Source organism: Lissotriton helveticus, chromosome 1_1, assembly GCF_964261635.1.
Source record: "Lissotriton helveticus chromosome 1_1, aLisHel1.1, whole genome shotgun sequence".
NCBI classification, from domain to species: Eukaryota; Metazoa; Chordata; class Amphibia; order Caudata; family Salamandridae; genus Lissotriton; species Lissotriton helveticus.
In genome coordinates, this window is record NC_136057.1 from 389,897,139 (window position 1) to 389,911,097 (window position 13,959).

The following is a 13,959-nucleotide window of genomic DNA, read 5'->3' on the forward strand; positions in this document are numbered from 1 at the left end:
GATGGAAGTCCCATTTTGACAGTACCGGGAATTTGAAGAGATTATCAGAAAGTAAAAGTGAATGAAAAAGTCAACAATACCTATAAAATCTTGTCAGAGCAATGCAAAACCGTGCTAGTTGGCAATTTTCGTATTGCAACCCAAGAAAAATATGAGAAGCTTGAGCCTGCCATAAAAGCAAATGTGTCTCTGACATGAAATATTGACACACAATGCCAATTCATACAGCATCTTATTGAGAACAATTTTAACAGCCATTTTACCCACCACTACTGCACGAAAAGTGTAAACTATCTAGACGTTACCCTATATATTGATGGGAAGGACGTACGTTCCAAACTGTATAGGAAACAGATGGCATGTAATACAATTCTCCATGCCACCAGTTTCATCCTCAATCACAGATTAGAGCTGTTCCATTTGGTGAAATGATCAGAATTAGACGCAATTGTAGCCAAGATGCTTGTTTTCAGGAGGAACTCCAGAAAATGGAAAATCGTTTCAAGATTAGAGGATTTCCACATCAGATGGATCTTGAACGAGGCCAGAAGTAAGATTCAGAAAGGCCAACTCATGGACTTACTCACTAGTAAGACATGTAAGCGAAGAGGGGTGATCCATCGCATTCACGAACATGCGCGTGCCATCAAAAACAACGACACAAACTACTAGTTTGTTCTACATTACAACTATGTGTATGGGCAAAATGAAAATCTTAAGATTGTCTTTCATGGCATGGACACACTTAGCTGGATGTCCAGTGGTGGAAATAAAACATTACCTCTTAGGCATCTGGAGAGCGGCTGGATTATTCAATTTAGGGCAGTGGACAAAGGCTTGAATATGGATAGGGATCTCCATGTCTTTCTAATGGACTGACCGACCATTTTTAAATAATTCAGCTGCTCATTACACCGAGAGGCCAGAATGAAATGAGATGTAATAATTTTTGTACAGTAGTAGTTCATTGAGTTTTTGTTCAGTGTTCCTATTGCTTTCGTATATATTTTTGGGGAACAATAGTGTTTATTTCACTCTCTTCCAATGTATATAATACTGTTGCTGCTTACAAGATGCTTCTCAGGTGTGCACTATCTTCTATATCAATGTCAAGTCCGATTAAACGATTCTGTGTTTGATGTCAATGTTTATAATACTATACCACTAATTGTGTGACATTTCTTGTAAATAGATTTGTATTTCTTGTTGTAATATGTACTGCACTCGGTGCGGTGCATCCTACTGTGGCAAATCTGGCAACCACGTTAAAGGGCTTGTCTAGTCCTATTTTACTCTTTACTCTTCTTTGCACATTCACGTCTGGGACACTTGATATACTCACCGGGTTGGTGTCAGTTTCCGATACACAACGGTACAGACATAGACTGCTTCCCAGACGTTTGTACGCTTGCAGGTAGCAGGGTGCCTTTCTTGATTACAGTCTCTTTCTTCTCTCTTTCTGCTGCAGTTGCAGTTCTACTTGATAGCTAACAACGCTTTTCCTTCATTATGTTTTAAGAGTATTAAAGCCTCTTTTTGCCAATAGAGTCACTGACTCGGCCACATGATTTTTGGCCATAGACAACTTTCGCATACATAAGACATTTTGCCTCCTATGACTCCCAGCTATTCGACTCGTTACCGTAACGCATGACCTATCGCTTCTCAGGTATGATGGTGATTTTACACGCTGTTACTGGCCCTACTGGACCACTTAATGCATTTTAGCTACGTTTTTGTATATATGGAAGGTGCTCCTCTAATTTTATTTCTCAATAACAGATTTTCATACTACTTTGCAACTTACAGGCTTTCTAAGTGTCTCTTTTGCAGTTACTACTTTGGTCATTCTCAAATAGTGTTGCTGTGTAGCTGCTGGTTTTAGGTGCACTAAACGGGGTGTGTGTGTTTTTTACTTGACTTATCCATATAATTCTTGGCCATTTATATATAAATGTATTTTTCTTTGCACACGGATTACGCTCACTTGGTCCTTTTTGACCTGATGTTTGAACACCTCACCTCCAATTTTAGGGATTTTCCTGCTTGAAGTGGCATTATTTAAACTTTCCTTCACATGTTTCTTTATAGGAATATTTCCTCTCAGAGAAGCATTTGATTTTATGGCCAGCATGAGCTTCTCATATTTTATTTGGGTTGCAACATGAAACTTGCCAACTAGCATGGTTTTGTATTGTTGACTCTTTCATTCACTTTTACTTTGATACTTTCTGGTAATCTCTTAATATTTCCGGTACTTTCTGCATGGAACTTCCATCTTGGATTTTGTTGCATACACACTCAGCTCTCTATGCTTTTCTATTATCATAGGTGTACTTTCTTCTCTTTTATGTCTAAACCTCCAGACTTGCAATCCACTATCTTAATTGGGGTGCTAGATCTCGGCATTGATTTTGCATGCTTCTTATCCTCCAACACATCTGTATCATAATCCTTCACCATTTTATGGCTGGGTTGCCTCTTATTCGCATTAATATTTTGGCTCCCTTGAATCCTGAGTTCATATTGCTCATTGATATGTACATGTTGTTCACAGCCTTAAAAAAGTCCAAAGGACGAAACACGTATCGGCTGCTTCTGTTGTATGTTTGTATCAAGAATAAAACCATGTATGAAACAAGCATTTGCAATGCAATAGGTCTCGCATTAGGAAAGGTTGAGGTATTGGTATTGCAAATGACAAATATTTTATTTATGTGTTGGTATTGAAAGTAGGCAAATTACTAGCTTTGTCATTTACAAGGCCAATATTTAATTGGCCTGGTTGATGGCTGGTGGTGTATCTGTGTGTGTCGGGTGAAATTGTGCACTGATGGCTGGTGATGTGTGTGTGTGTGCCTGTTGCAAGTGTGCGTGTGTGTGTGTGTGCGCCTGATGAAAGCGTGCATTGACGGCCGGTGTTGTGTATGCCTGGTGAAAGCGTGCACTGATGTCTGGTGGTGTGTGTGTGTGTGCATGGTGAGAATGTGCACTGACGCGCGGTGGTGTGTATGCCTGTCTAAATTGTGCAGTGATGCCTGCTGGTGTATCTGTGTGTGCCGGGTGAAATTGTGCAGTGATGGCTGGTGATGTGTGTGTGTGTGTGCCTGGTGCAAGCATGCACTGTTGGCTGGTGTTGTGTGTGTATGCCTGATGAAATCGTGCACTGATGGCTGGTGGTGTGTGTGTGTGTGGCCAGAGTATTGGAGTTTGAGAAAAAATAAAATGGAGCTCCAAGAGCGTGCATGAGAGATGAGAGGAAGTGGGGGGGTGAATGGACGAACATGCATCTGAGAGAGATAGGCTGTGGTCTGCGTGTTTGCGTTAAAGCATGAAACTTGTTTCATATATTTGTATGCAATGACCGAAACTGCAAAATAAGTCCACTTTGTACTTGTGTGACTTGTATCACCTTTTTGTATTAAATGTCGACTTGTATCACCGAAAAGAATAGCACGCAAGTAATAAAGTCTGTGGCCTGAGTCTTGTGGTTGGCGAGCAAAGACCGTGCCTGAGAGGGAAGGGGTGAGGTGGACTGAACGAATGTGCAGCTGCAGCTGAGTGATAGATAGGCTGTGGTGTGCGTGTTAGCATGTTTATCCCTAAAATTTTGGAGGAATCTGTGGCCAGATGAATACGCTCAATACTAGAGCGTGCATGAGAGGGAGGGGGTAGAGTGGAATAGACGAAGTTGCAGCTAAGTAAGATAGGCTGTCATCTGCGTGTTTGCTTTCAGTAAATGAAAACTCCCAAAAGCATGTAACTTGTATCATATATCGATATGCAATACCGAAAACAGCAAAGTACCAGCCGGGCGCCACACTTGCTACTTATGATGTGACTGTGGATAGGCCGTTGTGTTTGTCGTTTCCTTTAGCTCCGATTTGCATTTCACAGGGGATGTCCGCCAACAGATAACAATCTTTATGGCTGTGCTTAAAGCACTTTGGTATCCTGGTGTGGTATTGTCCCCAGACGGCGCCCCCAGTCCCTCGAAAAAAAAAAAACCTGATGGTCCACAGAATAGTGTGAAGAGCGTGCATGAGAGTGAGGGGGGGATAAAGAACGGGCAGCTAAGTGACAGAGAGGCTGTAGTCGGCGTGTTTGCGCGCAGTAGAAATAAAATTACTTTTTTTTTAAATTAAACAAAACATCAAACTTGTCTCATATATTTAGATGCAATGACGGATACAGCCAAATCCAATTCGGGCGCCACACTTTTACTTATGTTGTGACTTGTGATGCAATGACGGATACAGCCAAATACAATTCGTGCGCCACACTTTGTACTTATGTTGTGACTTGTATCACATGAAAAGTTTGTCCGCAAGTAATGGATCAAGTATGTGGCTTGTGAAGTGAATAATTAGGGGTATTAGCAGTGAGGCGATGCGAGAGAGAAGGCAGGCGCTGGAGAGGGAGGGGGTGGGCTGCCCATATAGAGAGGGAGGGGGTGGGCTGCCTGCTGGGCTGGGCTGCCTCTGATGATCAAATGCGAGACACGGAAGGCAGGCGCTGGAGAGGGAAGGAGTGGAGAGGAAGGGGGGTGGACGGCCTGCGTGTGAGGGAGACTGGGCTGCCTTTGATGATCGAATGCAAGCTCGTGCACAAGGAGCTTGTGGTCACGTGATTCACGTGAACTGTTGGAAATCCTCATCGTAAAAAGTCAGTTTTGTGGATGGGTGGCAATAGGTCTCTCTGCGAGACCTAAAAAGAAGATTTGAGATCGACCATATACGCTTATTCATTTCAATACACCAACACCTGTGTTAATCTATACTTACTTATGGAATACTATTGTTTTCTTCGGTACTTATTATTGTGTAGGATTTGTAGATGCGTATTCAAATTGCGTCTTGTGAAAGTGTGTATCATGCCTCAAAGCCACAGCCTTCTAAGTTACCCAAATAGGGACTGTAGATATGCCCACCCTAGCTTTTGAGAAACTAACTGCACACTCTGAGCTGCCCAAGTAGAATTCATACAAGTGGAGACATCTTAGACATCCTGTTCCAGGCGAGGTCGCCCCCACTCCGCTGCTCCTTCCCGCTGACCACCTGAGCTGCCCTGACAAGCTGTCCTGCTGCCTCGCTGCTACCTCCTGCTACCTGCCCACTCTGCTGCCTCGTGGTTGCCCTCGCCGCCGCTCCTGCTGCCGCCTTTGTCTCTTCCCTTCTTGGGTTGCCCTTGACCCGCTGCTTGTCTTTTTCTGCTGCCTCCCTCTTTCCCCCCCTTCTGCTGCCCTCCCCCTTCCTTTGAGACCGCTCCCGGCCGCCGGACACCCCAGCCGCCGCCGAGCCGTCCTCAGTCCCCCTTCCCGCCACTGACCTACGCCGACTCCGCCCCCCTACTGCCCATTGGCCGCCCACGCTCCCGCCACCCAGCTGACCCGCCCTACCGGCTCCTTACTTAAGGGGACCGAGGGCAGGGACAGGGAGCGACCGCTGAGCCTGTTCCAGGCGAGGTCGCCCCCACTCCGCTGCTCCTGCCCGCTGACCACCTGAGCTGCCCTGACAAGCTGTCCTGCTCCCTCGCTGCTACCTCCTGCTACCTGCCCACTCTGCTGCCTCGTGGTTGCCCTCGCCGCCGCTCCTGCTGCCGCCTTTGTCTCTTCCCTTCTTGGGTTGCCTTTGACCCGCTGCTTGTCTTTTTCTGCTGCCTCCCGTTTTCCCCCCCTTCTGCTGCCCTCCCCCTTCCTTTGAGACCGCTCCCGGCCGCCGGCCGCCCCAGCCGCCGCCGAGCCGTCCTCAGTCCCCCTTCCCGCCACTGACCTACGCCGACTCCGCCCCCCTACTGTTCATTGGCCGCCCACGCTCCCGCCACCCAGCTGACCCGCCCTACCGGCTCCTTACTTATGACGCCCCCAGAGCGACCGCGCAGCGGACGCGCGCAGCGGGAGCACCGAATGAGCGCCAAAGGTGCGCCAAAGGTAAGCCCGTCTGCGCCCGTCCGCGCCTGGCCTGCGTCCAGCGCCCGGACCCCTGTCTCCCGCAGTCACGAGCCCACCCGCCGGACCTACGCCGCCACCGAACTCAACGCACTCAACGCCGGCCGACTCCCGGGCTGCTACCGAGCCACCCCGAGACGCACCCACGGACCCTTCTGCTGCAACTCCTGCAAGTTCACCTGCACCCGGACCTGCACCACTCCAGCAGTGCCCAAGACCTCGACGAGCAACAGCAGCAGCCACCTGAAGTGCATCCTGCTCAACACCCGCTCCGTCCACAGACACGCCGTCGACCTCTGGAACCTGCTCGACACCACAGCCCCGGACGTCGCCTTCCTCACGGAAACCTGGATGAACGCCTCCTCAGCACCCGACATCGCCATCGCCATCCCGGACGGCTTCAAGATCATCCGGAGGGACCACGTCAACCAGACAGGAGGAGGCATCGCCATCATCCACAGGAACTCCATCCGCATCACGACCAACACCGACGACACCCTCGCACCCGCCGAGCACCTGCACTTCCAGATCCACATCAACCCCAAGACCACCCTCAGAGGCACCCTCATCTACAGACCCCCGGGACCACGCACACAATTCAGCGAGGACATCGCCGACTTCGTCAGCCCGCATGCCCTCCCCTCCGCTGACTACATACTCCTCGGGGACCTCAACTTCCACCTGGAGAACAACAACGACCGCAACACCACCACCCTTCTGGACAACCTCGCTAACCTCGGACTCAAGCAACTGGTGACCACCCCCACCCACTACGCCGGACACACACTCGACCCCGTCTTCTCATCCAGCAAGGACATCGCCTTCAGCCATGCCACCGGACTCCACTGGACGGACCACAGCTGCGTCCACTTCAGCTTCAAAAGGACCACGATCCACCACCAACAGCAACAGGCTGCACGCAGAAACTGGAACAAGATCACAGCCGACCAGCTCGCGACTTCCCTGAGCAAGGACCCACCCACCAGCGCAACGAACCCCAGCCAAGCGGCCACCAACCTCACGAAGTGGATCAGCGACTGCGCAGACTACCTCGCCCCTCTGAGGACCCCGCCTAGCAGACCCGGCAGCAAGAAAGCCCCATGGTTCACCGACGAACTCAAGAGCTCCAAGAAGGACTGCAGAGCCCTTGAGAAAGCCTGGCGCAGAGACCCAACACCGGACAACATGACTGCCCTCAAGCTCGCCACCCGAAAACACCACCAACTGATCCACACCACCAAGAAAACTGCATTCAAGGAACGACTGGACAACAACGCACACAACAGCAAGGAACTCTTCAACATCGTCAAAGAGCTCTCCAACCCCAACGCCGGAAACAACGACATCACCCCTTCGCAAGACCTCTGCAACTCCCTCGCCTCCTACTTCCACAACAAGATCGCGGACATACACAACGGCTTCAGCACTCAACAGACGCACGCCACGACCGAACCACCGCCCCCCACCACCACCCTCCGCGCCTGGACCCCGATCAGCACCGGAGACACCATCCGCACGATGAATTCCATCCACTCCGGATCTCCGACCGACCCTTGCCCTCACCACGTCTTCAACAAGGCCGACGCTGTCATCGCACCCCACCTGCGGGACACCATCAACACCTCCTTCAACACCGCTACCTTCCCGGAGAGCTGGAAGCACGCCGAACTCAGCGCCCTACTAAAGAAGCCATCAGCTGACCCCACCGACCTCAAGAACTACCGACCCATCTCACTGCTCCCGTTTCCCGCAAAAGTCATCGAGGAGACCGTCAACAAGCAGCTGGCCGCCTTCCTCGAGACGAACGGATCCCTCGACCTCTCGCAATCCGGCTTCCAGGCCAACCACAGCACCGAGACCGCCCTGATCGCAGCAACCGATGACATCCGAGCCCTGCTCGACAACGGAGAAACAGCGGCCCTCATCCTCCTAGACCTCTCCGCGGCCTTCGACACTGTCTGCCACCGTACCCTAGTACAGCGCCTCAGCAACGTCGGAATCCAGGAGAAGGCACTGGAGTGGATCGCCTCCTTCCTCGCCGGAAGGACACAGAGAGTCCGCCTCCCCCCGTTCAGATAAGAAGCCACCGAAGTCATCTGTGGCGTTCCTCAAGGCTCCTCGCTCAGCCCAACCCTCTTCAACGTCTACATGAGTCCCCTCGCAGCCATCGCACGCCAGCACAACCTCAACATCATCTCCTACGCCGACGACACCCAGCTGATCCTCTCCCTCACCAACGACCCCGCCACCGCCAGGGCCAACCTACACGAAGGGATGAAAGAGGTAGCCAAATGGATGAAGAACAGCCGCCTGAAACTGAACTCGGACAAGAAGGAAGTCCTCATCCTGGGCTCCTCACCCTCCGCCTGGGACGACTCCTGGTGGCCCCCCGCCCTAGGCAGCGCACCCAAACCAACAGACCGCGCACGCAACCTGGGCTTCATCCTGGACTCCTCCCTCTCCATGACCAGACAAGTCAACGCCGTCTCCTCGTCGTGCTTCAATATCCTACGCATGCTACGCAAGATCTTCCGGTGGATCCCCACCGAGACCAGGAAGACGGTCACCCAGGCCCTCGTCACCAGCTGACTGGACTACGGCAACGCCCTCTACGCCGGAACCACCGCCAAACTCCAGAAGAGACTCCAGCGGATCCTGAACGCCTCGGCACGACTCATCCTAGACATCCCCCGTCGCAACCACATCTCCGGACACCTGAGAGACCTGCACTGGCTCCCGGTCAACAAGAGAATCACCTTCCGTCTCCTCACCCTCGCACACAAAGCCCTTCACAACCAAGGCCCAGGATACCTCAACAGCCGCCTCAACTTCTACGCCCCCAAACGCCAGCTTCGATCGACCGGCCACGCCCTCGCCGCCGTCCCCTGCATCCGAAGAGCCACCACAGGGGAAAGGTCCTTCTCCTACCTCGCCGCCAAGACTTGGAACTCCCTCCCGACCCACATCCGCCGGACCCAGGACCACCTCGCCTTCAGGAAGCAGCTCAAGACTTGGCTGTTCGAGCAGTAGCAGACCCCCCCCCCCCCTTGCGCCTTGAGACCCTCCGGGTGAATAGTGCGCTATACAAATGCTTTGATTGATTGATTGATTGATCCTGTGAAACATACACCTACCTTATTTTTTCTTTCTTTGCAGTTTTATATAGCTCAAACTCGACCCGAAAGTATTGGAGTGCCTCACATGAGCACTATGTGTGTTACACAAGGTCAGATTCATATTTTTTGGCATGGGGAGATTAAGTTATTTGCCTAGAATCACTGGATGTTGAGCTGGTGCCGAAACTCAAACCTAGGGCCATATGTATCATAGTTCCGTTTTGCGAATTCTAAATAGCGATCTTTAAGGAATCGTTATTTAGAAATCGCAAAATGGTATGTATGTAGGAAATCGCTTCTTTTTAGCGATTCCTTAACATTCCTAAATTGCGATTAGCAAATTGCTTATCGCAAATTTCCCATTCATTTCTATGGGCCAGGAGGCCCATAGGAATGAAGGGGAAATTTGCGATTAGCAATTTGCTAATCGCAATTTAGGAATATTTTCAGGGGTGCAGGGGTGTCTCAAGAACACCCTGCTGCACCCCTGAAAATGACATGTGGGGGCATATGGCGCACATACATGCCCTAAGGGCATGTATGAGCGTCATATGGCACCTTTGGATTTAAAAATTTTTTTTTTTTTAAAGAATTCGCAACTTACCACCAACTAGAAGTTGGTGGTAATTTGCGAATCCTTATGGGCATTTTTGAATTATTTTTTCTTTGATACATTGCATTTAAGGAATCGCAAAATTTGCGATTCCTTAAGTGCAATCGCAAAATAAGGAATGGCAAATTTTGCGATTCCTTATTTTGCAGCCAAAATGTTTCATACATACCATTTAGCAAATTAGCATTGCAAAGGCCGGAATTCTGCGAATTTCGGCCTTTGCGAATGCAAATTTGCTTGATACATATGGCCCCTAGTTCCCCAGTTTCAGAGTTGACAACTCTGGACGTAACGCCACATCCTCTCCCCTTCATGTAAGCACAGGCCCTTGAGCTAGCCAGTGGCAGGAATCCTAGATGTATACTCATCATAGCTTTTAAGAAACATAAGTTCAGACCGTCCAACCTACAAATATATGTTATCATGTGGAGGGGGCAGGACATTGAAGGGGGAAGGGCCTCATACCGAGAGGTGCTGAAGTGGCACTCTACCAACCTCTAAACGCCCCAAACCCTCTCCCTGCAAAAAACCACAAAGTGTCACTGAGGCTGTCGCCAAAGCCCTTAATGGACACTGGCTGCTTACAGCCTTCAAAGATGAGCTGGAAAGCACTTTGGGGCATATTACCAACCAATAGAGATAATTTTTATCTCTAACTTGTTTAGAGACAAAAATTATCGCCGCAAATCGGCGATTTTTATCGCAGATAAACCTTGCTATTAGCAAGGTTTATCGCAAATGCGATAAAAAACGGCCGCAATGCATGAATATCGCTGAAAAGTCAGCGATATTCATGCATTATCGAGCAAATGCTCTTAGCCATGTTATCCACCTCCCATTGGATAACATGGCTAAGAACTGCTCCTGGGCAAGTGTTAGCTTTTGGAGATATTCGCACTTAGTGCGAATATCTCCAAAAGTTGGTAATAGGAGATAGCGATGTTAGCGACTGTTTTCAGTCGCTAACATCTTGGCACGCCCACTTTGCATGTCATTAGTGATAAATATCACTGACATGCAAAGCGGGGCCCAAGATGGTCACTATCTCCTATTAGCTGTCGCTAACTGGTGTTAGCGACAGCTTGGTGATAGGGAGATAATTTTATCTCCGCTTTCTTGGCTTTTAAAGCCAAAAAAGCGGAGATAAAGCCCCTTGATAATATGCCCCTTTGTTCAGTGGTTTACATCTTGTCTTTCCTACTACTGTGTCATTCCGGCTCCTAAACGAGTGACTGTGTGAAGGGAGCAAAAATCGTAGCACCGTGTGAATTGGCAGAACTGCAATTCCATGGTTCTTTTTTTTTTTAAGTTTCAAAAAGCTTTATTGAGAAATTGTACGGTACATCAGTGTAATAAAAAGCCTCGTATCAAATGCCACATTGTTATACATGTATATGACACATTCTCGTATCAGCATATATGTAACATTAAATTCCCCTCCCAAGTAACTTTAATGTAAATCGAGAAATCTTGTATTACAGTCCAGCTTTTAAGCTTATAACAGAACAGCATATCGGCATATTAAGCAGGCAACATGACACATCAATATAAATGAGGTCTTAGCGATACATATTACTGAATTCCATGGTTATCTAACTGCTCCACTCCGAGTTACCCACAAGGGTGTCATACTTGTGTAGCCATCTTAGATTGGGTAAAACATCAGCCTATGGCTACGCAGCTGCCTGTACTTGAACCACCAATGGGGGCTCAGAGTAACATTTCAACAGCAATTGTATAATTGATAGCATGATGCAAGCCAGAAGCATGACCACATGGGGAAAGTGGAGCTCTTTCCAGACACTGAATCTAAATATTTATATCTCACCCAGCATGACTTATAAACACTTCTTTTCGTGAAATATTTTCCCAGACACAAAATCGCACTCTCATCGTTCCAGGCTGCTAGTGACACTATTAAAAGAAGTCACCTTCGGTGCAGTGCAGTGTCTATAGCCTGTATGTCAGGCTGCACCAAGGAGGTCATAAGAATCATGCTTAAAGGCATGCAATAATTGCCTTCGTCAGCACCTATTTACGATTTATGTAATTAGAATGATTTATTTAGCAGGGCAAATATCTAATTTGAACCAAATGGTTTGAAAACAAATGATAGCCAAAACCGTTTTTATTGTAAACTCAACTCATACTATAATCACTGCACTAGTTTTTATAACGAGATCAGTGAACGCATGTGTGTGCATAACCAATAAGCATTGACAAAGCCAATAGGTCTGAGTTGAAAATGCTAATGCATGCATCATTAGAATATCATATGAAGGCTCACAGAGGGCACTCGACAGAGTGGGTTTTAGTTGTGAGTAATCACTCATGCAGTTCAGTGCAAGAACTCAAGTGGAGGCGGAAGGGCACACTCCAACAGCCCAGAACCTTAGATGAGAAGTGACTACTCCACTGGATGTGGGACGACGTGAGTGTAAAAGTATCAAGCCCATGTCTGAAAGATGCTAGTTGACGAATACCAGCGGTTGCAATGGACTGCTCCAATGCTCACTCTTTGTATATTGTAAGCAATAGGTCAGATTGAAAGTTGTGCTGTCCAAATCAGACCTAAAAAGTGAGGGTAGCACCTGAATACCTTCTGCCAGCGAAATGTTAATGTTCATATCTTCTTGTCATGTGTTAGAGTCTCATTTTCAGATCATACCATTAAACTGTTGGAAGAGATGAACTCTCCTTCCACCCTGACCTAAGTACATTTTCAGGTATGAGTTATATATGAACATAATAATCATTTTAAAAAAGCACAACTTTGGAAGCAAAACAGTTGCAAAAACAGATCAGGTAAGTATCATTTTCAAATTTGGAAAAATAAATATATCTCTTGTTGGGTCTTGGACTAAGTGTGTCTCCTGTGTGTGCATTTCCAATGGAAGGTTTATGTTCAAGGATAGTGGGGTCGTTCCAAGAGCAGTTGTCCTTGAACCTGGCCTCTGCCCGTTGTAGCTGATGTATCTCCAATACAAAAGTTATCTTGGAGTTAATAAAATGAACTTTTCTTCAGATTATGATCACAGTATTGTGACAGCCACCATGTTTGTACTCACCCACCACGAGTGCTGTGCACTCCACTTCCTCCTGACCCAGCTGGATCCTCAGTCGCTCCACTTGGCCCACAACACTTGAACTGTTCGGGAAACTTAAGGCTGGCTCCGTGCTTCCGTCGGTTGGCGTCTCGTCTAACCTGCGGGACAGGGTGGCACTTAAGTTGGGGCTGCATGTCATTTAGCTATTTAACGATACAGTGACTGCTATGACTACAGTCGACAGCTTTCAAATACCAAAATCCAATTGAGATTTCTGAAGGGCCAACAAATATGCAAATAATCATTGCGGCAAATGATTATATGCATGTTTTCCTCAACCCTTTTCATCGTGGTTACCCTGAAAACCTTAGTGGGATGCACTATTCCATGAGTAGGTGACCTCAGTGCTAGGTACTGCAGAAAGGCATCCAAGGCTCACCTCCAGGATTGAATTCCCACATCAAAATCTTAGCTTGGTATTGTCTTAAAGTTCCCAAAGTCACACTCCATTTTGATCACATTAAATTAGCATGTCTGCCTTTGGCCCATATGCTACATGTCATTATCTTTTGCGGAACTCATAAAAGTGTTGGATCATCCAAACAATGACTTTGCTAACACCTAAGGCGACGCAAGTCTGCTATTAGTTCCCTGCCATCTACATTTCAAGATCTGATAGTAAATATGCAAAATAAACATGTTGTTTGAATTGACATATTCTCATCTTACTGGTTCATACTGGTTATGTCTTGGACAAAGTAGAAAATCCCTAATGTAGGGTTTAAGTCATTGGTCAACCCATTAAACACTGAATGAATTGACCACTGAGTCAGAGAGGTCTTTGCCTCTGATTATCGCAAGAGGTCCTGCCAGACTGCCGTACTGCCACAGCAACCTTTCCTATGCTGAGAGCCCATACAGAGATGAGAAAAGTGTATTCGTCCATAATACGGGTCCTCCCAACGCTCGTATTACGGATGAATACACTTGTGACCAAATAGACCCTTTCCCCTGATGAAGGGCATGTCCCAAAGTGCATTGGGATTCCTTATAAATGCATGGATAACTTATTATCAATGTGTGACGATTTAACATGAATATGAACACTCCAAATAAATAAATAAAGATTTTCATATCAAAGTACTGATGACCATATGAGTAATAATTGATTGAAGTATTTACACTGTTATATACATTGAGGAGTGCAACGTGGGGATGTTGTTCCGGATCAAGACA

General features: G+C 47.7%; 1 protein-coding gene across 1 annotated transcript in view; it reads right to left on the bottom strand.

Annotated features, from left to right (window-relative positions):
- Positions 1–13,959, bottom strand: part of NRIP2 (nuclear receptor interacting protein 2) — a 412,018-nt gene that overhangs the window by 17,503 nt on the left and 380,556 nt on the right. Inside the window, exon 4 of the mRNA XM_078673728.1 lies at positions 12,745–12,881. Coding sequence (XP_078529854.1) covers positions 12,745–12,881 — 137 coding nt within the window. The remainder of the gene's footprint in view (positions 1–12,744; positions 12,882–13,959) is intronic.